This window comes from Trichechus manatus, unplaced genomic scaffold (genome assembly GCF_000243295.1).
Source record: "Trichechus manatus latirostris isolate Lorelei unplaced genomic scaffold, TriManLat1.0 scaffold00035, whole genome shotgun sequence".
NCBI classification, from domain to species: Eukaryota; Metazoa; Chordata; class Mammalia; order Sirenia; family Trichechidae; genus Trichechus; species Trichechus manatus.
The window spans coordinates 3,465,686-3,489,796 of record NW_004443971.1 but is presented as its reverse complement, the minus strand read 5'-3'; the positions used below and the strand labels follow the sequence as shown (position 1 = coordinate 3,489,796).

At 41.9% G+C, this 24,111-nt stretch overlaps 1 protein-coding gene across 3 annotated transcripts in view; it reads left to right on the top strand.

The window, feature by feature from the left end:
* The window catches only part of HHAT (hedgehog acyltransferase), a 635,839-nt gene that overhangs the window by 67,284 nt on the left and 544,444 nt on the right, over positions 1–24,111 (top strand). For all 3 annotated transcript variants that reach the window (XM_023730279.1, XM_023730278.1, XM_012555207.2), the window contains exon 3: positions 6,622–6,735. In XM_023730279.1, coding sequence (XP_023586047.1) covers positions 6,622–6,735 — 114 coding nt within the window. The remainder of the gene's footprint in view (positions 1–6,621; positions 6,736–24,111) is intronic.

Sequence of the window (24,111 nt, the reverse complement as noted above, 5' to 3'; positions counted from 1 at the left end):
CAGATATTCAAGTTCATCATTTACAAGTTCTACCTTCCACCAAACATTTGGACATAATTCAGACAAGTTCTTTGCCACTGCATAAAGAGCATCAACGTTCCTCCACTGTCCGATCACATGTTCATCATTTTCTTTTAAAGCCTCACCATAAGCACATTTAACATCCACATTTCTAGCAACATTCTGTTGCTGGTGCCATATGTATTTTCTAAAACAACAGAGATTTTCTCTGTATCTCTCCTCACTGCCTTCTGAGCCCTCGCCAGAATTGCCTTTGACTTCCATAATTCTACCAACAGTCTCTTCAAGGCAATCTAGGCTTTTATTATTAGGCACCTTAAAGCTCTTCCAGCCTCCACCCATTACCCAATTCCAAAACCACTTCCACGCTGTAGGTATTTGTTAGAGCAGCCGCCCACTCTTGGTACCAAATTCTGTCTTAGTTAACTAGTGCTGCTGTAACAGACCACAAGTGGATAGCTTTAACAAACAGAAATTTATTTTCTTACAGTTTGGGAGGCTAGAAATCCAGATTCAGAGCACTGGCTCTAGGGGAAGGCTTTCTCTGCTGGCTCTGGAGGAAGGTCCTTGTCTCGTTGAGCTTCTACTCCTGGTGACCTTCAGGTGGTTTAACATCTCTGTTCCCCCATCTCTGCTTCCTAGCTTGCTTGTTTAATCTTTTTTACATCTCAAAAGAGATTGACTTAAGACATACGTTCACTAATCCTGTCTTATTAACATAACAAAGACAGTCCATTCCCAAATGGGATTATAACCACAGTTATAGAGGTTAGGATTTACAACACATATTTTTGGGGCACCTAATTCAATCCATAATACTACTCAAAGTGTGGTCCCCAGGCCAGCAGCATTGTTATCACCTGGGAGCTTGTCAGAATCCCCGGCCGCACTCAGACCTCCTGAATCACAGTCTGCATTTTAGCAAGATCCACAGGTGATTCGTGTGCACATGGACATTTGAGAAGCACTGATGTAGAAAATTTGATGTGGGTCACTGTCATGGATTGAATTGTATCCCCTAAAAATATGTGTTGTAAAGTCTAACCTCTGTACCTGTGGATGTAATCCTGTTTGGCAGTAGGGCTTTCTTTGTTATGTTAATGAGGTCATTATCAGTGCAGGGTGTGTTTTAAACCAATCACTTTTGAGATATAAAAAGAGCGATTAGGCGCTGAAGCCAGCAAGCACAAAGGGGGCAAAAATAGATGCCATGTGGAGAATGCTAGAGAAGCCTAGACAAGAGAGAGCCTTCCCCAGAGCCGGTGCTCTGAATTCGGACTTCTAGCCTCCTGAACAGTGAGAAAATAAATTTATGTTTGTTAAAGCTACCTACTTGTGGTATTTCTATTATAGCAACACTAAGAAACTAAGACACTGTTCTTTGAAGTACAACCTCCCCTTCTTCCATGGAATAAAGCCTTCCTGGTTCCATCTGGCTAGGGTTTATGCCTGGTTTATTATCTGACCCCTTACAGTACTGAAGAAGATGTTTCTAGTTGACTAAGAACTGTAGGGTCAAGAAAGGAAATGGGGGAAGAAGCATGTATTGTCAAGGTTCTCCAGAGAAAAAGAACCAATAGTGGCTCTGTTGATTGATAGATTGATAGACAGACGGATGGATGGATGGCACAGGACCCGGCAATATCTTATATTCTGTTATACATGAGTTCACCATGAATCAGAGCTGACTTGACACTTGATGTGGCAACTAACAACATATATGTATACACACACATTTATATATTTACACACACACACACACACACACACACAGATTTAAGGAATTGACTCATGCGGTCGTGGGGGCTTGGAAGTCTGAAATCTGGAGGGCAGGCCAGCAGGGTGGAATTGATATTTTAGTCTTGAGTCTGAAACTTGTAGGACAGATCGACAGGCTGGACACTCTGGCAGGATTTCTATGTTATGGTGTTAAGGGAAACCTGAGTGTTTGCTCTTAAGGCCTTCACCTGATTGAATGAGGCCCACCCACATTATCAAGGGCAATCTCCTTTACTTAAAGTCAGCTGCTGGATTGCTAAAGTTAGTCACTTCTACAAAGTACCTTCACAGCAATATCTAGACTAGTATTTGACCAAACACTTGGGCACGAGGGCCTTGCAAAGTTGACACATAAAATTAACCATCACAGAGCAGAACACAGAGAAGTTGTCCTTGATTTGAAGCTTTAAAATTTGCCTTGAAACATATGATCCAGCTCGAGTCTGTAAAGCTTTTGCTTACAGAGGCAGGTGAGTCCTCATTTTTCTTATCCAAATCATGAACTGCTAGTTCCTGGCCATCTTGTCATGCTAATTGGCTTAGCTTTTCTGTCCAGTCATTTCCTTTGGATAAATATTTTAAATGGAGGAGAGACAGGAGAGAAAAGTTTTTATTTCGTTTAAATGAGTATCTGCTGAAAGAATTAGTGATGACAGGCTATGTATAAGTTTTGTTGATGGGATTTTACCAGCACAGGGTTTTCAGTTGTCCTGGGCCTTTAGGTAGAAAATGAAGATTTTTTTGTTTCTTATATTTTATGAGCTACTGAATTATTTTTTCCCCTAAAGAACTTTAAACTTGGAAAAGGCAAGGAAAGCCTGGGGTTCTGAGTTCTAAATGTGATGCTTAGTGTTCAGAAACATTGTTTATATTGCAGAAGCTAAAAATGTCAAGGGGTTTTCAATGCGATATTAAAAAAATCCAGTCTTGGCGTTTCGTGTCTTTTTACCTGTATCCCTGTTACAGAAGTGGTATTTTTCTAGCCTAGCCTTTGAAGTTGTTTACTTTTACTCAGTTAATTGACCCTCCACAAGTTTGGAATTTTCGAGATAAGGTAATGAACTCTGGATCAGGGATCAGGAGCTAGGTTCAAAGGTGAGTTCTCCGCTAGCTGCTGCCTGTGGGGAGGCTGTGGGTGTGTCCTGGGCCCTGATGGGTTTGTTTGTCTCTAAGTGGAAGGAGGTGGACCAGATCAATGATTTTCAGCTAGAGGTGGGAGCTCCATGAGCAGGTTGGGTTCAGGATCTTGGGTGTAGGGAGCATTTGAGAACGCACAGTATTGTTTTCCTTTATTTTTGGAAAATAGAAAAAGAAAATCTTGCTTTTTTTAAACAAGTGGCGCAATGTAAAGCATGATAAAAGGATGGGAAAGGATGGGAAATACATGGGACTGGCAGCTAGTAGCAGGTAGCATTTCTTAGTGAGTACTAGATGCTGGATATTATTGAACACTATCATTAATATCACACACAAGTAAAATTTTGCTGAAGAACATTCAAAAGTGGCTGCAGCCATATATCAACAGGGAACTGCCAGAAATTCAGGCCAGATTCAGAAGGGGACGTGGAACAAGAGATATCATTGCTGATATCAGATGGATTATGGCTGAAAGCAGAAAATACCAGAAAGATGTTTACCTGTTTTATTGACTATGCAAAACCATTCGACTGTGTGGATCATAACAAATTATGGATAACATTACAAAGAATGGGAATTCCAGGACACTTAATTGTGCTCATGAAGAACCTGTACACAGATCAAGAGGCAGTTGTTCAAACAGAACAAGGGGATACTGCGGGGTTTAAAGTCAGGAAAGTTGTGCATCAGGGTTGTATCCTTTCACCATACCTGTTCAATCTGCATGCTGAGCAAATAATCCAAGAAGCTGGACTATATGAAGATGAACAGGGCATCAGGATTGGAGGAAGACTCATTAACAACCTGCATTATGTAGAAGACATGACCTTACTTGCTGAAAATGAAGAGGACTTGAAACACTTACTGATGAAGATCAAAGACCACAGCCTTCAGTATGGATTACACCTCAACATAAAAGAAAACAAGAATCCTCACAACTGGACCAGTAAGCAACATCATGATAAACGGAGAAAAGGTGGACGTTGTCAAGGATTTCATTTTACTTGGATCCACAATCAACACCTGTGGAAGCAGTAGTCAAGAAATCAAAAGACGCTTTGCATTGGGCAAATCTGCTGCAAAAGACCTCTTTAAAGTATTGAAAAGCAAAGATGTCACCTTGAAGACTAAGGTGTGCCTGACCCAAGCCATGGTGTTTTCAATCACCTCATATGCATATGAGGGCTGGATGAAGAATAAGGAAGACGGAAGAAGAATCGATGCCTTTGAATTATGGCGTTGGCGAAGAATATTGAATATAACATGGACTGCCAAAAGAACAAATAAATATGTCTTGGAAGAAGTACAATCAGAATGCTTCTTAGAAGCAAGGATGGCAAGACTACGTCTCACATACTTTGGACAAGTTATCAGGAGGGATCAATCCCTGGAGAAGGACATTATGCTTGGTAAAGTAGAGGGTCAGTGAAAAAGAGGAAGACCTTCAATGAGATGGACTGACACAGTGGCTGCAACAATGGGCTCAAGCACAACAACGATTGTGAGGATGGTGCAGGACTGGGCAGTGTTTCATTCTGTTGTGCATAGGGTTGCTGTGAGTCAGAACCAACTCAACGGCACCTAACAACAACAACAGCGGCAGCTATATGTGAGAGTCCCTGGTGGCACAAACAGTTAAGCACTCGACTACTAGCTGAAAGGTTGTCAGTTCAAACGCACCCAGAGGAGCCTCAGAAGATAGGCCTGGCAATCTGCTTCAGAAAGTTCACAGCCTTGAAAATCCCATGGAGCAGTTCTCCTCTGCACACATGGGGTCGCCATGAGTTGGAATTGACTAGATGGCAACTAACAACAACAATAACAGCTACATGCTGGACAGTGATCTAAACTTCTGATGTACATATGCTCTCAGTGAAACCTCACTACTGTTATCAAACGAGGAAACAGCAGAAAGTTAAGTATCATGCTCAAGGTCATCACAGCCAGTGTGTAGGTTATTCTGTGATCCAAACCCAATCTGACCTGCAGTCTCAGCTGCTGTGTTTCTACCTCAGCATTCATAGTCAGATATGAATCAAGATCAATTTTATCTACATTTTACTTTCCAAAAAAAAGTTTTACAGTATGTGTAACTGGTTTGAAATTGTCCCTCAATCTTCAGGTGAAAAAAAAAAAAAAAAAAAAAAATCAAATTTTTTTTGTCTAAATCCAATTAAATTTGCCTCGAAGTTCCACTTACACAGATTAATAAGGTATTCAATATCAGTAGTCACTGGAGGATTCCCTCTCCACTCATACAATTTGGCCGGAAAATTTTGAGGGCCCCTAATCCTTACTTCTTCATGGTGGTGCCAAGATGCTCATTGGTGAAGCGTGCATTACCCATTTGAAGTTGGCAAATCACTGTGTTTATTCCCTTCATGCTCAGTTGTCTGCCATGATCTCCCCTGGGACTCCTGAGGCCATCCATGGCTTTTAGGTGTTAGTCCCAAGGCATCCACGTATCCACTCTTGTCAAAGGATCCCTACCCAGCCCGTCATCCTCAATTAGGAAGCTGCATGGACATAGCCTGGCATAGATACAGACACAGGGTGGTATATGGACACCGGGCTTCCAGAGGCAAAGGGAAATATACCTTTGATTATTTAATTATAAGCATACAGCAAATTAGATAGTTAATTTGTCTATCAAATTATTCTGCTGCCTGTAAATGATAGCAAGATTTAATATGACTAACTATAAACAATTTTATTAGTGTCTGTCTTAGTTATCTAGTGCTGCTTTAACAGAAATATACAAGTGGATGGCTTTAACAAAGAGAAACTTATTCTCTGACAGTTTAGGTGCTAGAAGTCCGAATTCAGGGTGCCAGCTCCAGGGGAAGGCTTTCTCTCTCTCCGGCTCTGGGGGAAGGTCCTTGTCATCAGTCTTCCCCCGGTCTAGGAGCTTCTCAGCACAGGAACCCTGGGTCCAAAGGATGTGCTTTGCTGCTGGTGCTACTTTCTTGGTGGTATGAGTTCTAGTCTCTTTGCCAGTTTCTCTCTTTTATATCTCCAAAGAGATTGACTCAAAATACAACTTAATCTTGTAGATTGAGTCCTGCCTCATTAACATGACTGCCTCTAATCCTGCCTCATTAACATCATAAAGGCAGGATTTATGTCACATAGAAAAATCATATCAGATGACAATCACAATACTGGGAATCATGGCTAGCCAAGTTGACACACATTTTTGGGGACACAATTCAATCCACAGCAGTGTCCAATTTGTATTTCTCTCTTCAGTGAAAGCATCTAGTTGTCTTAACTGGGATCCCCTCAATTGATTACTTGTACTAACTTTGTGACCTTGGGTAAATTAATTGAGTCCTTTAACCCTAAATTTCATCTTTTATTAAAAAAAGGGTTTAACAATAGTTCCTGTCCCATAGGGGATCATGGGGGATCAGCTTTAACAAAGACATTGAATCACAGAAAGTAAGAGGTGCATGTGGGGAATGGCAATGAGACCAGCCAAGTTGGAGGTGGGTGGGGGGATATGGGGAGAGGGGTTTATGGTGGGGTCAAGGCTGGAAGTGTTGTGTAAATGTTACCTTATAGAGTTTGGACTCATATTGGCCTTTTTTTTTTTTTCCTGGTTGTTTTATTAACTGGAGTTTGTGTTCTGCCTCAGAGATGTACTAAAAGCCCTCTGATAAACTCCTGTTTTGGCCTATTTAGGACCCGACAGACTTCGAGTGGAGCTTCTGGATGGAATGGGGGAAGCAGCGACTGGTATGGCTTCTCCTTGGTCATGTGGCAGTGTCTCAAATGGCCATGCTGTTTGCAAGGAAGGTGAGATGACATGTATCATTTCCTTCTGAGCCTCTTTCTCCTTTGCTTTTTGTGAAGCAAGAATCCTGAGCGAGGAATCAGGGAGCGGGAGTACTAACTTGGGAAGCCTGGAAAAGATGAGAAAAAAATTAGAGACTGTCTTGGTTCCCTGGCGCTGCCAAACAAAATGCCAGAAAGTGGGAGGCATTAAAGAATAGAAATGTATTGTCTTACAGTTCTGGAGGCTAGGAGTCAGGACGTTGGCAAGGCCATACTTTCTCTGTCCCCTCTAAGGGGTGATCCTTCCTTGTCTGTTTCAGCTGCTGGGAGCTCCATGTGTCTCTTGGCATTCCTTGCGTGTAGATGCATCTCCACATGGCATCTCCCCCATGTGTCTCTGTCACTGTGTCTGTTCTCCCCTTTTATGAGACACCACTCAGGAGGGATTAGGACCCATCCTACTCCTATATGACGTCGTTAACTGGTAATTTTTTTTTTTCATTTTTTCCCATACAAAAATTTATACATACATTGTTATGTGACCCTAATTGCTCTCCCCATACTGTGACAGCACACTCCTCCTTTCCACCCCTGACTCCCCATGACCATTCAACCAGCTCCTAACTCTCTCTGCCTTCCCATCTCACCTCTGGACAGAAGCTGCCCGTTTAGTCTATTGTATCTAATTGAGCTAAGAGGCACACTCCTCATGAGTATCACTTTATGTCCCACAGTCCAGTCCAATCCCTGTCTGAAGAGTTGGCCTCGGAAATTGTTTTAGTTCTAGGCTGATAGAGAATCCGGGGGCCATGCTTTCCAGGGTTCCTCCAGTCTCAGTCAGACCATTAAGTCTGGTCTTCTTACTAGAATTTGAGTTCTGCACCCTACCTTTCTCCTGCTCCATCCAGGACTCTGTTGTGTTCCCTGTCAGGGTGGTCATTGGTGGTAGCTGGGCACCATCTAGTTGTTCTGGTCTCAGGCTGATGAAGTCTCTTGTTTATGTGGCCCTTTCTGTCTCTTGGGCTAATACTTTCCTTGTATCTTTGGTGTTCTTCGTTCTCCTTTACTCCAGGTGGTTGGACCAATTGATGCATCTTAGATGGCCGCTTGCAAGCTTTTAAGACCCCAGATGCCACTCACCAAAGTAGGATGCAGAACATTTTCTTAATAAGCTTTGTTATGCCAATTGACCTAGATGGCCCCTGAAAGCATGGTCCCCAGACCCCTACCCCTGCTACTCCATCCCTCAAAGTGTTTTACTGTATTCAGGAAACTTTTTAGCTTTGGTTTAGTCTAGTTGTGCTGACTTCCCCTGTAGTTTGTGCTGTCCTTCCCTTCACCTAAGATAATTCTTACCTACTATCTAGTTAGTAAATAACCCTCACCCACTCTCCCTCACCCTCGTAACCATCAAAGAATGTTTTCTTCTGTGTTTAAACCTTTTCTTGAGTTCTTATAATAGTGGTCTTACACAATATTTGACCATCTGTGACTGACTGAATTCACTCAGCATAATGCCCTCCAGATTCCTCCATGTTATGTTTCACGACTTCGTCGTTGTTCTTTCTCGTTGCGTAGTATTCCATTGTGTGGATATACCATAGTCTGTTTATCCATTCATCTGTTGATGGGCACCGGTTGTTTCCTTCTTTCTGCTATAGTGAACTGTGCTGCAGTGAACATGGGTGTGCATATATCTATTCATGTGATGGCTCTTATTTCTCTAGGATCTATTGCAAGGGGCAGGATAGCTGGATGGTATGGTACTTCTATTTCTAGCTTTTTCAAGAAGCGTCAAATCGATTTCCAAAGTGGTTGTACCATTTTACGTTCCCACCAACAGTGTATAAGTGTTCCAGTGTCTCCACAACCTCTCCAGCATTTGTTATTTTGTGTTTTTTGGATTAATGCTAGCCTTGTTGGGGTGAGAGGTTATCTCATTGTAGTTTTGATTTGCGTTTCTCTAATCGCTAATGATCATGAGCATTTCTTCATGTGTCTGTTAGCCGCCTGAATATCTTCTTTGGCGAAGTGCCTGTTCATATCCTTTGCCCACTTTTTAATAGGGTTATTTGTCTTTTTGTTGTTGAGGTTTTTCAGTATCTTGTAGATTTTAGAGATTAGACACTGATCAGATTTGTCGTAGTCAAAAATTTTTTCCCAGTCTGTAGGTTGTCTTTGGACTCTTGGTGAAGTCTTTTGATGAGCATAAGTGTTTGATTTTTAGGATCTCCCAGTTATCTAGTCTGTCTTCTGGTGCTTGTGCATTGTTATTTATGGTTCGTATTGTGTTTATGCCATGTATTAGGGCTTCTAGCATTGTCCCTATTTTTTCTTCCATGATCTTTATTTATCGTTTTCGATTTTATATTTAAGTCTTTGATCCATTTTGAGTTATTAACTGGTAACATCTTTAAAGGCCCTATTTCAAACAAGAGCACATTTATAGGTATGGAGGTTAGGACTTCAGCATATCTTTTGGAGGACACAATTCGATCCATAATAATGACCAGTAAGACATTTAAGATAAAGGTTTCATCGTTCTTCTACTGCATTTACTTCCTTCAAATTATTCTTCAACTTCAGTATGAAGGTTCTGGAGTAAGAGCAACTCCAGATGGTATTCTTTAAGATCATTTCTAATCAAACAGTCCTATAAAAAAATCGTCTGTTGTTGAGAATCTATGTGATTTCACTTAAGGATCGGAAGAAAGATTTCATTAAGAAGTGGGAAGAAGTTTACAGTCAGATGGTTTATGTTGCTGTAGCTGTTTGGATTAGAGTCCAGTAGCATTTTGCCGTTGTGTTGGTGTTTCAGAGGACAGGGCCTGAACGGTGCTTTCACGTGAGGCCGAGTGGAGACCCTCTCCGCATGTCTGACTACCGAGGGGCCTGCCAGGAGGATCTTGTCTTCTGGCCTTTTGCCCAGTGTCCTCTGACATGTGCTTCTTGTCGGCAATAAATTCCTAATATGAAAGACATGAGCCTGTGCTTGGAAACCTACCAAGTAAAACCAAAAAATGACTTGGAAATAAACCTAGGAAAAATGTGTGATTCTCCGAGGTTCACGGAGGTAAAACTAAGGGACAGAAGAAAGAAGCCTCTGAAAGGGAGAGCCCAGGAAGGGAGATGAGAAAACAGGCTCCACGTGGCTCGGGAGGGGCTCCCAGCTGGCCTGTTGTTCAGCTCTTTCCTGAAAGTCCTACTTTCTCAGCTTGCGTCTCGCCCTGGAAGACAGGCAGTCCCAACAGCACAATAGCTCTCTTTGATTTAACTGTGATAGTAATTACTTTTTTTGGTGCTCACGTGGTTCCTTTTATTTTTTAAGGTGGAAAACTAAAAAGTATTAGCTTCTGTAAGATTTGAATGTATTTAAAATTTTCATATAGCTTTCTGAGCAGTCCTAATAATAAATAATACTTTTTTATGTGTTTCTAAACTAGTATACATCTACCTCAGCCCCCATTAGTGAGTTTCTTCTCTTCCACAAATTTCTGTTGAGTTTTTTTAATAAACTTTGAGATTTGTAGAAATTTAACATTTTTATTTCTAACCCAGAGTTTCTCTGATTATGAGTAAATGACTCGCTATCCGTGTCTCAGTTTTTCCATCTGTAAAATGAATAGGTTAGTACCTGTCTTTACTTTGAGGATGGCCGCGAGGCACATCAAATCTTGCTACTGCTGCCGTGGTCGAGGACCGAGTGCGGTGTAGTGTAAAAGTGTTAGACGTGGTATTAGTCATATTTGATTCTTCGCTTTGTCGTTAGCACTCGAACCTTAGGAAAGCTTTTTACCACTAAGTCTTCATTCCTAATCTTCTGTAAAATAGGATTGATATGACAGTGTTATTCTCAATGCCCCCCCCCCCCAATATGGTGAGCTTCATTTAAAAGTAGAGCTGAGACATGGAAAAAGTGGGGCAAAAGGAAAGCACAACAATGATAGGAATAAATCCAAATTCAAATACATCAGTGATCACAATCAGTGTAAACAGACTCCGTCCTCCAAAAAAATAAGATAAATATTGTCAGACTGGATTAAAAAAACAAATAAAAGCAAACAAAAAAAGAGAATGTAGAGATGTGCTTCTTAGCTTAATACAGAAGAACACAAAAAATTTGAAAGTAAACAGGTAGGAAACATATTTCAGATAAATATTACCCCCCCCAAAGAAAATACTAATTTAGAGTTATTAATACAGGTTTTCTTTGCTATTTGAAAGTAGAGTGTTCCTATGAAGCCTTTTTTAAGTGGAAATAGCATAAAGTGAAGAAGCAATTACCATTAATTTATATGGGAAAAAATTTTGAACGTTCCCAGACCCAAAAAATAACCTACCAAATCATCAAATAATGCACAAAAGCTCAAATAACACCAGTGTGTAGTAAACGCAGGGATGATATAATAAATACACAGCCTATATAAAGGAGAAATAATGTATGCACAGTGTAGTTTCACTCACCAGAATCGAGAAGACAGTGAGCATGCTGGAAGGCTGAGGGGGTGGTGGTGGTAGCCCCAGTAGCCTCACCGGCAGTGGCACATGGGGCTGGGTTGAAGGTCTGGGGTTTGAATCCCACAGAAGAGCGGGATTTATATTAACTGTGCGTGCCAAGGGATGAGTCCTACAGTTAGGGAAATGCACAGGGGACAAGTCCAGGATGGGATCTTGCCACGCATGGTGTGTTTATATGCCCCAGGCCTTTGATTGTTCACTTAGTGCAAAGCTGTGGTGGCTTGATGCTGAGATGCTAAGTGTAGTTCTCAGGAAAGGAGCTCCGATGCTCCGGGTGCGCGCAAACCAAGCGCTGACCGCTATTTCCGCTTTTTGCCTTTTTCATAGAAGCGAAAATCCTCTTTGTATTTCTTTCCTTGTAGCAGAAACAGGTACTAATGTAAGTCTTTCATAAAAGTGAAGTGGTGTAAAGCAAACTTTTGAAAAGTGGGGGATACCTGTAGTTCAAAAAGTGTGAGTGATGAAAAGGATTATGGTTTAATAATAAAATAAACACATTTGATTAGGAAGATATCACAATTCTAGGTATCTGTTTATCTACTGTATATATATCTATACACATATATACTGTATGTATATATATGTATGTGTATGCATATCTATCTATATATATATCTGTGCTTTATGTGTAAGGAGTAAAGTTTTTTTGCCCTCGAGAACCCATTTAGCCCCTGTTGGGAGTGAGTGATGTGGATTCACTCCCTGTTCTTGACTGGAGACTCCTCCCTCTTTCCAAACGTCCTCCATTTTCAGCTGTATTTTGCACCTGCCACTATCGGAAATCTACCTGTCATGGATATAGATATTCCTCTATTTAATATGCTTGTAACTTTGGGTTCCATCACCCATCTGTTAGTTTGTTGTACTGTGGTGGCTTGCATGTTGCTACAGTGCTGGAAGCTATGCCATCAGTATTTCAAATACCAGCAGTATTTCAAAAACCCATGGTGGACAGGCTTCTGCAAAACTTCCAGACTAAGATAGACTAGGAAGAAAGGCCTGGTGAGCTACTCTCGAAAATAAGCCATTGAAAACCCTATGGATCACATAATATTGTTCTAGACTTTTACTTGCTTACTTTAGATGCGTCTTCAGGTGGGACCAGTTGCTGGAGAAGGACATCATGTTTGGTAAAGTGAAGGGCCAGTGACGGTGAGGGAAACGCTCGGTGACACAGATTGACACACTGGTGGCAACAGTGAACTGAATCATACCAATGGTCACGGAGATGGCGTAGGACTGGGCAGTGTTTTGTTCCGTTGTACAGGAGGTTGCCATGAGTCGGATAATGACAGCAGCTAACAACTGTGAGTTAAGGAACACATGAGTGAATCCCAGCTTTGCCACTTTCAAGCTGTGTATCTTTAAGGAAATGACTTAGTATCTTGGAACCTATTTCCTGATTTGTGCAATAGGGCTGATACCGCTTACTCTCTGGGGTTGGGGTGAGGGTCTGGTGAGCAGTGTTCAAGGTTGTGCTTACATATGATGAGGGCACATACCTGGTGGCTGCTGTTGTTTGTATGCTGGCGTCAGCTGTGACTGTGACTGGTCTGATCGTGCTGTGACTGCGTGTGCGGCTGGGAGCGGTTCCCTCTATGGTGTTTAAAAAAGGAGGCAACTGTCTTGAGATTCCAAAATCCCTAGGGACAGAGGCTGTATCTGTTCAGCCATACCAGCATTCCCCCCATGAATGTCTTTTCTGAACCTGTTTCAACCTAGGCCTACTGTGCTGGGTCCTGGGGGGAAAAGGTTGAGAGCCACAGTCTCTTTTTTGGGGGAGTCTCAGTTGGGTCGGGGAGTCTCAGTTGAGTAGGAATTCCGAGAGGAAACCAAAAACTGATAATGATAGTGTACCTTATGTGGTGGTGTATTAGGCAAACTGCATTGGGTGCCTGGGAGAAGGAGTGAGCAAAACCTGCCTTGGGGTGTCAGGACCGAGGAGGTAGCTCCTGAGCTGTCCTGAAGGAGGAGCGGTTGTCATTCATCTTAGCTTCATGCATCTCATTATCAGGCACGAGTGGACAGGTGGACTTGTACTTAATTTGCAGACTGTGTCTTACCCAGTATCAGTAGGACGTGCTGGCTGTTTTTTTTTTTTTTTTGGAATGAGGCAGAATTAGCACTGAGTCATCTCTCTCATCCCTTTTATGACCACAGGTTTGATTTGTGAGACAGCTGGTGAGCAGGGTTCTGGCTGTGGCTGGGACACAGTGCTTCTTTGTCTGAGTGTGTTTGGCTCTCGTAAGTATGAGCCACAACTCTGGCCTCATTAGCTCCATGCTTTCACCACCTGGACTGCATGTTCCAGATTGCCTTAATTTGGGAGTTTTTGGTACTTATTCAGGGTGGAAGATTTGGGCTGCAGTTGTCACTCACTTGCACATTCCCCGAGGCATCAGAAACTATGAATGACGCTGCGGAGGGACAGGCTTCAGCAGTCCTCGCTGTAACAACTCGAACCCTGAAGGACGCGTCCCATCTGCATCTGATCTCTTTCCTTCCTTGGCTTGCTGCATCTCCTCCCAGAAAGCAGAAATTTATTTTTCACGAGTGCAATTTTTTTTTTTTTTCCTATGCAGTTCAGTTGACTGACAAGTAATAAAACTTTCCACTGGGCTCCTTGGCTGAGGTTAGGTGCCTTCTCTCTGAGTAGGGCCCTCTTTTCGGGTTTTGGCGAGACAGCTCCAGGAGCCAGTGCCCTGGGAGGGGAAGCTGAGTAATGGCTCTGAGCTTTGGCTGTGGGTTTGTTATGATTGGACTGTGTGTTGGGCAGGTCAGACAGTCACTACTGTGGCCTCCCGATCACCTGAGACATTGTATCCCCTGCCCTCAGAACTAAAAATACCCCTGTGTGAACTTTCTGAGAAGGTGGGCTAGTGTGAGGGGCTGCGGGTAGGTGCTGTTGTTAACCACAAAACAGAGTTTGCACTGTACATCTGTCTGGAGAACCCACATCACTAGCACCAGGCCCTGACCAACTGAGCTCATCAGGATAGGCATAGGCTGAAAAGTGTGGTCCCATGGTGTTGGCTGAGATGAGTAGAGTAACTTCTGGAAGGCTGTGGTGCAGAGATGCCCCCTTCTGGCATATTATTGAATCCACTCTCCACACCTAATAGGAAGCTCATGCACTATTGACTTTCTCAAAACCAGATCCTTCTACCTCCGTCTAAGGGGGGATGACATTTCCTTTGCATGAGCCCACTGGCCTTTGCTTTCATTAGAAGTAGGTTAGAATACAGTTGTGTGGATGCTGGTGTTTTTCCCCGTTTGTTTATGGACACACACAGACACACACACAGACACACAGACACACACACACAGACACACAGACACACACACACACACCTTTTTTTTCAGTAGCAGCTGCAACTGATTATGTAGTATGTAATAAATTATGCTGTGAATAAGAAATATTGATTTGATTCCCTTTTTTTCTCAAACAATGCCCTCACTAAGTGGCTTCTGGGCAGATGCACAAAAAGAATTAATACACAGCAAAGTCTGATACTGTCGCCAACAGCAGTCCTCAACTAAGGCTTTACACTGTCACTCCTCCTTATAGAGGCAAGCTAATGAGGGAAACTACTCAGGCACATCCTATTATTACTTAGCACCCAGAGCACAGAAAAAGCTCAAGTAGAAGAGAATTAGAGATGGCATGAGAAGGGGCATTGCCAGGCAGTTCTTGCCGAGACTGGTTCTGATCCCCAATGAAGGAAGTTTGAAGACTATAAGTTTGCAAAAGAAAGTCTGTAGAGGAATGTCGATTTTGGTCTTGGAAATATGCTCAGTTGAAGAGTCTTCCAGGAGACTTCAGTAGGGTGACAGGGAGTAGGTTCTATCACAGACATCCACTTTCTTTCGTTGGTACCTGTGCTATAACAGTTGTTACGTATTTGAGATTTCATCCAACACAAGTAGAGTTGCAAGAAACTCCTGTGAGTGGAAAACAGGTAATAGGCATTGAGGTGTGAAATGAGTTCCTTCTGTTCCACCCACATTGCCAGAGAAGACTTTGTTTGTGTTTGTAAGGGGTTAAATGGGACAAGTAGAGACTTTTGAAAACAGGTTTTCACATTAGTGGGCCTTTTAGCTTAACATTTTGGTGCTAATTTGTTGTTACGTCTTAGTCGTAACTATCAGGTCAGATCCCAAGTCTTGAAGAAGCATACCTATCCCTCCATCCCTCCATCCCTCCATCCCTCCATCCCTCCATCCCTCCATCCCTCCATCCCTCCATCCCTCCATCCCTCCATCCCTCCCTCCCTCCCTTCCTTCCTTCCTTCTGTCCCTTATTCATTACATTCATTTGCTTGCTATATGCCAGGTTGTTGTTAGTTGCTGTTGAGTTGGTTCTGACTCATGGCAACCCCATGTGTTACAGAGCAGAACTGCTCCATAGAATTTTCTTGGCTGTAATCTTTACAGAAGGAGATCACCAGGCCTTTTCTTCCGCAGAGCTGCTGGGTGGGTTTGAACTGCCACCCCTTAGGTTAGCAGTTGAGCATAAACAGTTTGCACCTGCACCACCTAGGAACCTTTTATGCCAGGTACCATTTACTATATGGTAGGTTCTGGGCTTGCATTATTGTAATATTAACAAGACAGGATTTCAGCCTGCTAAGGGAGACTATCAAGTAGAGAGGCAGTTATGCCCCATTTTGAGAAGTGTTTCGATGCAGTAAACACAGGGAACAGCGGGGTAGGACACCTAACTGAGCCTGGTCAGATAATAGGCACTGTTTCCCATCAGAAAGACCCTAGGTGTTCTTCATCTGGCTTTATCTCAATTCCCACAAAAAGAGTTTAGAGTCCTTTTTATTATTTTGTAGACTTTAGAAAAGTTTTCCGTCTTCCTGTCTTTCCTTTTGCCTTCTACTGGAAACTGAAGAGCCTGGAATAAAGAGAATTGAAGGTGGTCTGAGCGTTCTGATGAGGCTGGCATCTTGCACTTCAGGAAAGTTCGCGTAACCTATCTTATTCTCAAACTTCAGGCCACTCACACTTTGATAACTTTTAAGAGAACATTGTAAATGCAAATTAAAAATAACAATAAGATATCACTACACCCCTGTCAGAGTGACTGAAAACAAAATAAATAGTGACAACACTGAATCTTGGTGAATATGTGGATAAACTAGATCACTCATACGTTGTTGGTGGGAATGTAAAATGGCACAGCCAACCTGGAAAACCATTTAGCAGTTTCTTAAAAAACTGAACATACAGTTACCATGCAACTCAGCAATTGCACTTTTGGACGTTTATCCCAGTGACGTGAACACTTATTTTTGCATAAAAACCTGTGCGGGAATGTCCATAGGAGTTTTGTCAATAGCCCCAAACTGGAAACACCCCAGATATCCTTCCACAGGTGAATGATATGCAAACTGTGGTACATATGTACCATGGATTACTACTCAGCAGTATAAAGGAGCAAACTGTTGATACATACAGCAACTTGGATGACTCTCCAGGGAATTATGCTGAGTTAAAAGCCAACTCCCAAAGATTACATATTGTATGATTTTTGAAATGACAAAATTTTAGAAATGGGAAACAAGAGTAGTGGTCACCAGCGTTAGGGATGAGGGGTTGGGGGAGTGGGAAGGAGGCAAATGTGGTTATAAGAGACCAACACAAGGGATCCTGTGGGGATGGAATTGTGGATGGATGGACTGTGGTGGTGGATACTCAAACTACACATGTGAAAAAAATTGTATAGAACTAGATACACACACACACACACACACACACACATAAATAAAACTGGGGAAATCTGAATAAGATCTGTGATTGTATCAGTGCCAATATCCTGGTTGTGATATCGTATTAGTTTGGCAGAGTGTTACCACTGGGGGGGATATGAGAAAAATGGACAAAGGACCTCTCTGTATTATTTCTTATGACTTCATGTGAATATATAATTATCTCAATAAAAATTACAATTAAAAAAAGCCTTGGGAGGTGGGGCCAAGATGGCGGAATAGTCAGACGCTTCATGTCCCCCCTCTTACAACAAAGATGCAAAAAAAACAAGTGAATCGGATATATTTGACAATCTAGGAACCCTAAACATCAAAGACAAAGCTAAAGAATTGGACTGAGCGACAGGTGGAAGGAGAGACAGTTCAAAAAGAGCAGAAATGGGGAATTATGGATCCTGGGATTGCTGGCATCCTGCTGGTTGAATCTGGGCAATGCACACAGGTTGAGGCAAGCAGCACCATCCCAAGCCAAAACCACCCGGCAAATCTGCATGCACCTCCAGAACCAAACAGAAATGACACCACACCTGCAAAAGTTAAGTGCAAGCTCCCAGATTACCACGTGCACACCATAACCCTTTCCCCCACCAGAGCTCCATGGCTGAGGAGCACTCCCTTCCTGTCATCCATCCGCTTCCCTGCTCTGACACCAGTCCTGTGGCATTCAACACTGTCCTGCCCCCTAAGCTTGGAACTCACAGCTGGGGCCAGAGGGACCCACTCTTTCGCCCAGCCCCTGGTGTAGGAGGTCCATGGACTTGCAGCGCCCTTCACCTCTGCTGATTACTGGCACCAGTGCCTTGCAGGCCGATCCAGCGCGGCACACGCTTGCTAGGATGAAATAGGCAGGGCATCCACATGAAGCCCATTTTCACCTGCAGCAGCCAAGTGGGAGCTGCAGATTTGTGACATTCGACACTGCCCTGCCACCTAAGAAGGGGCATCACCCACCCACACCAGGGACCTGAGGACTGGCAGTACCACTCACTCGATCTAGCTGCCCATGACAGGGGCCTGAGAATTAGTGGTGCCTCCCAGTCCCTCTAGACAACAGCACCAGGCACCCAAGGACTGGCTGCCCTACCCACCCCCGCCACATGTTGTAGCTGACAGCCCTCTGCCTTGCCCCCTACATTGCCCTCCACTGGAATCAGAGACCTTTGCCAGCTCTGAACACACCCATGGAGCCCTGCCCACCCAGGACTATAGGTGAGAGTCTCTGCATCACACACTCGGTGACCGACAATCCAGGCACCTGCACCCCGACCAACCAGTAAGTGACAGCACACACACAACACCCAACCCAATGACCAGGGAGAACACCCCCTGCACCCTCAGCCAGGTGACCAGCAGGACAGATCCATCACCTCACCAAAAATCTTTGCCTACGTCTTCAGCACCCCTGCAAGAACAGTGAACAGACTTCCGGGCTTACATGCTCAGTAGCTGCTCTGACCACCTGGAGACAGGAGGTGAGAGCTGCAACAATGCCAACAACCAGAATAGCACACATGGCCAGCCTACCTGGATACATGAAAACAAAACAAAAATACACGGCTCAGAAAACAGAAATACAATAAATTAATGTAATAACTTATTGATGCCTCGGAGACAACTGTCAATATCAAATCACATAAAGAAGCAGGAAAAGATGGCTCCAGCATGTGACCAAAATAAAGAACCAGAAAACCTTCCAGAGGAATATAAGATAATGGAACTATTTGATAAAGAATTCAAAAGACTAATATACAGAGCTCTCCAAGAGGCCAAGAAGGAGATCATGCAAAACACAGACCAAACCAAGGAACATACAAAGCAATAGAAGAATTTAGGAAAACAGTACAAGAACAAAATGACAGAATAAACAGGCTGCTAGAAACCGTACAAAAATAACAACTAGAAATCCAAAAGATTAGCAATAAAATTTCAGAATTAGACACTCAGTAGAAGGTTATAGGAGCAGAATTGAGACAATGGAAGTCAGAATCAGTGAGATTGAAGGTAAATCCCTTGACACCAATTTGAGGAAAAATCAGAAAAAAGAATGAAAAAAAGTAAAGAAAGACTAAGAATTATGTGGGGCACTATCAAGAGGAAAAAACTATGAGTGATTAGAGTACCAGCATGGGGGAGGGGGTAGATAACAGAAAACATTGGGAGAACTGTTGAAGATTTGCTGGCAGAAAACTTCCCTAATATCATGAAAAGATGAGAAGATATCTATCCAAGAAGCTAAATGAACCCCATACAGGGTAGACCCCAAAAGAAAGTCACCAAGACATACCATAATCAAACTTGCCAAAACCAAAGATAAAGAATTCCAGAACTGGCTAGGGATAAATGAAAAGTCACCTACAACAGAGAACCAATAAGACTAAGCTCTGATTACTCAGCATAAACCATGCAGACAAGAAGGCATTGGAATGATATATAAAGCCTTGAAGGAAAAAAAAATTGCCAGCCAAGAATCATATATACAGTGAAATTGTCTCTCAAATATGATGGCAAAATTAGGTCATTTCCAGAAAAACAAAAAATAAGGGGATTTGTAAAAACCAGACCAAAGTTACAAGAGATGTTAAAGGGAGTCCTCTGGTTAGAGAACCAACAACATCAGACAACAATTCACGACTAGGAGACAGAACATATCATTTAGATACCAACTCAGATAGGGAATTCACAGAAACAAAACAGAGCTAAAAGACTGAAAATAGGGAACTAGAGACGTCAATATTTAAACGACAACAAATGAAAACAAAAAAGAGGGAATAAATGATGTAGTCACAGAACTTCCATATGAAGAGGAAGTCAAGGCAATATCAAGAAACACAAGACTGGTTTAAACTTAGAAAATAAAGGTAAATTTCAAGGTAACCACAAAGGAAGCTAATAAACCTACCCATCAACATAAAATAAAAACATAAAGATTCAGCAAACACAGAATCAACAATAATGAAAGAGATGAAAAGAAAACTCATAAACAAAAAGAACTCAACACAGAAAATTAAGTAAAACAAAGAAACTGTCAACATAAAAAGAAATCAAAATGACAGCAGTAAACTCTTACCTATCAATAATTACACTGTATGTACATGATCTAAATGCACCAGTAAAGAGACAGAAAGTGGCAGAATGGATTAAAAAACAATTCATCTATATGCTGTCTACAAGAGACACACCTTAGACACAAAGACATAAACTAAAAGTCAAAGGTTGGAAAAAATACATGAAGCAAACAATAACTGAAAAAGAGGAATGGCAACGTTAATCTTCGATAAAATAGACTTTAAAGCAAAATCCACCATAAAGGATAAGGAAGGACACTATGTAATGATTATAGGGTTAATACACCAGGAGGACATAACTATAATAAATATATACTCACCCAATGACAGGGCTCCAAAATACATAAAACAAACTCTAACAGCATTGAAAAGAGAACTAGACGGTTCCACAATAATGTTAGGAGACTTCAACACACGACTTTCCGTGAAGGACAGAACATCTAGAAATAAACTCAGTAAAGATACAGAAGATCTAAATGCTGCAGTCAACCAACTTGACCTCACAGACATATACAGAACACTCTACCCAACAGGAGCAAAGTATACATGCTTTTCCAATGCACATGGAACATTTTCCAGAATAGACTGCATTTTAGGCCACAAAGCAAGCCTTAACAAAATACAAAACATCAAACTAATGCAAAACATCTTCTCTAACCATAATACCATAAAAGCAGAAATCAATCACAGATAAAGCAAGGAAAAAAACACATGGAAACTGAATAAAACTAAAAACTACTGGGTAATAGAAGAAGTCGAGGATGGAATAAAAAAATTGATAGAATCAAATGAGAATGAAAACACATCTTACCAAAACTTTGGGACACAGGGAAAGCATTGCTCAGAGGTCAATTTATAGCAATAAACACACACATAAAAAAAAAAAAAGGGCAAAAATCAAAACATTAACCCCACAACTTGAACACATAGAAAGAGAGCAGCAAAAGAAGCCCTCAGGTACCAATAAAATGAAATAATAAAGATTACAACAGAAATAAATGAAATAGAGAACAGAAAAACACTACAAAGAATCAACAAGACCAAAAGTTGGTTCTTTGAAAAGATCAGCAAAATCAACAAACCACTGGCCAAACTGACAAAAGAGGAAAAGGAAGAGGAAGCAAATAACCCAAATAAGAAATAAGACAGGTGATATCACAACAGACCCAAGTGAAATTAGAAGGATCATAATAGAATACTATGAAAAATTATATCCAACAAATTTGAAAACCTAGAGGAAATGGGCAAATTTCTAGAAACATAGTACCTACCTAAACTAACAGAAACTGAGGTAGAAAAACTAAACCGACCCATAACAAAAGAAGAGATTGAAGAGGTAATAAAAAAAACTCCAAACAAACAAAAAAGCCCTGATCCAGATGGCTTCACTGGAGAATTCTATCAAAATTTCAGAGAAGAGCTAACACCAATACTACTCAAGCTTCTTCAGAGCATAGAAAAGGAAGGAGTAATCCCGAACTCATTCAGTGAAGCCAGCATAACCCTGATACCAAAGCCAGGCAAAGACGCCACAAAAATAGAAAACCACAGACCAATATCCCTCATGAGCATAGATGCAAAAAAATTTTTTTTTAATTGTTGTAGTCTAAGTGAAAGTTTACAATTCAAGTTAGTCTCTCATACAAAAATTTATACACACATTGTTATGTGACACTAATTGCTATCCCTATACTTTGACAGCACACTCCTTTCCACCCGTGATTTCCCATGTCCATTCAACCAGCTCCTGACCCTCTCTGCCTTCTCTTCTCACTTCCAGACAGAAGCTGCCCATTTAGTCTCATGTATCTACTTGAACTAAGAAGCACACTCCACGAGTATCATTTTATGTCCCATAGTTCAGTCTAATCTTTCTCTGAAGAGTTGGCCTCGGGAATGGTTTTAGTTCTGGGTTGACAGAGAGTCCGGGGGCCATGTTTTCTCGGATTCCTCCAGTCTCAGTCAGACCATTAAGTCTGGTCTTTTTACTAGAATTTGAGTTCTGCACCCCACCTTTGTCCTGCTCCATTAGGGACTCTCTGTTGTGTTCCCTGTCAGGGAGTAGATGCAAAAATTTTTAACAAAATTCTAGCCAATAGAATTCAACAGGATATGAAAAAATAATAAATCATGATCAAGTGGGATTCACATCAGGTATGCAGGGATGGTTCAACATTAGAAAATCAATCAGTGTAGTCCACCACATAAACAAGGCAAAAGAAAAGAAAAACATGATCTTATCAATTGATGCAGAAAAGGCATTTGGCAATATCCAGCACCCATTCCTGACAAAAACTTTCAGCAAAACAGGAATAGAAGGGAAATTCCTCTACATAATAAAGGCCATTTATACAAAACCAACAGCCATCATCATTCTAAATGGAGAGAGAGGAAAGCATTCCCCTTGAGAACGGGAACCAGACAAGGATGCCTTTTATCACCACTCATATTCAGCATTGTGCTGGGAAGTCCTAGCCAGAGCAATAAGGTAAGAAAAAGAAATAAAGGACATCCAAATTGGTAAGGAAGAGGTAAAACTATCCCAGATGATATGATACACATTCTCAAATGACATGATCTTATACACAGATAACCCCAAAGAATCCACAAGAAAGCTACTGGATCTAATAGAAACTTTCAGGAAAGTAGCAGGATACAAAATTGACATAAAATATCAGTTGAATTCCTCTGCACCAACAAAGAGAACTTGGAAAAGGAAATCACCAAATCAATACCATTTAAAGTAGCCCCCAAGATTAAGTACTTAGGAATAAATCTAACCAGCGACGTAAAAGATCTATACAAAGAAAACTACAAAACACTACTGCAAGGAACCAAAAGAGATCTACATAAGCAGAAAAACATACCATGCTCATGGATAGGAAGACTTAACATTGTTAAAATGTCAATTCGACCCAAAGCGATCCACAAATACAATGCAATCCCAATCCAAATTCCAACAGCATTCTTTAGTGAGATGGAGAAACAAGTCACAAACTTTATATGGAAAGGAAAGAGGCCCTGGAAAAGTAAAGGATTATTGAGGAAGAAGAACAAAGTGGGAGGCCTCATACTACCTGATTTTCGAACCTATTATACTGCCACGGTAGCCCAAACAGCCTGCTAGTGGTACAACAACAGACACATAGACCAATGGAACAGAATTGAGAACCCAGACGTAAATCTATGTGTCATGGCTTGAATTGTGTCCCCCAAAACATCTGTCAACTTGGCTGGACCATGGTTCCCAGTATTGTGTGTTGTCCACCATTTTGTCATCTGATGTGATTTTCCTATGCGTTGTAAATCCTATCTCTGTGATGTTAATGAGGTGGGATTAGCGGCAGTTATGTTAATGAGGCAGGACTCAATGTGCAAGATTAGGTTGTGTCTTAAGCCAATCTCTTTTGAGATATAAAAGAGAGAAGCAAGCAGAGAGACATGGGAATCTTATACCATCAAGAAACAAGAGCCAGGAGAATAACTTGTCCTTTGAACCCAGGGTCCCTGCACTGAGAAGCTCCTCGAATGTGGAAGATTGATGGTGAGGACCTTTCTCCAGAACTAACAGAGAGAGAAAGCCTTCCCCTGAAGCTGGCACCCTGAACTTGGACTTCTGACCTTCTAGACTGTGAGAGAATAAACTTCTGTTTGTTAAAGCTATCCACTTGTGGTGTTTCTGTTATAGCAGCACTAGATAAGACAGAATTTGGTACCGAGACATTGGGATGCTGTTCTAACCAATACCTAAAATGTGGAAGCAGTTTTGAAACTGTGAATGGATAGAGGCTGGAAGAGTTTTGAAGTGTCTAATAGTAAAAGCCTAGATTGCCTTGAAGAGACTGTTGGTGGCATTATGGACATCAGACAGTTCTGGTGAGGGCTCAGAAGGAAGTGAGGAGAGCTGTTAGACTGGAGGTGGCACAGACAGCGAGAAGCAGCCGCAGAGAAACGGCAGCAGCAGAACCAGGAGACCAGCGCAAGACAGTGCTGGAGCCGACCCATGGAGCGAGAGAGCTGAGTGCCTTTGCACAGGAGGC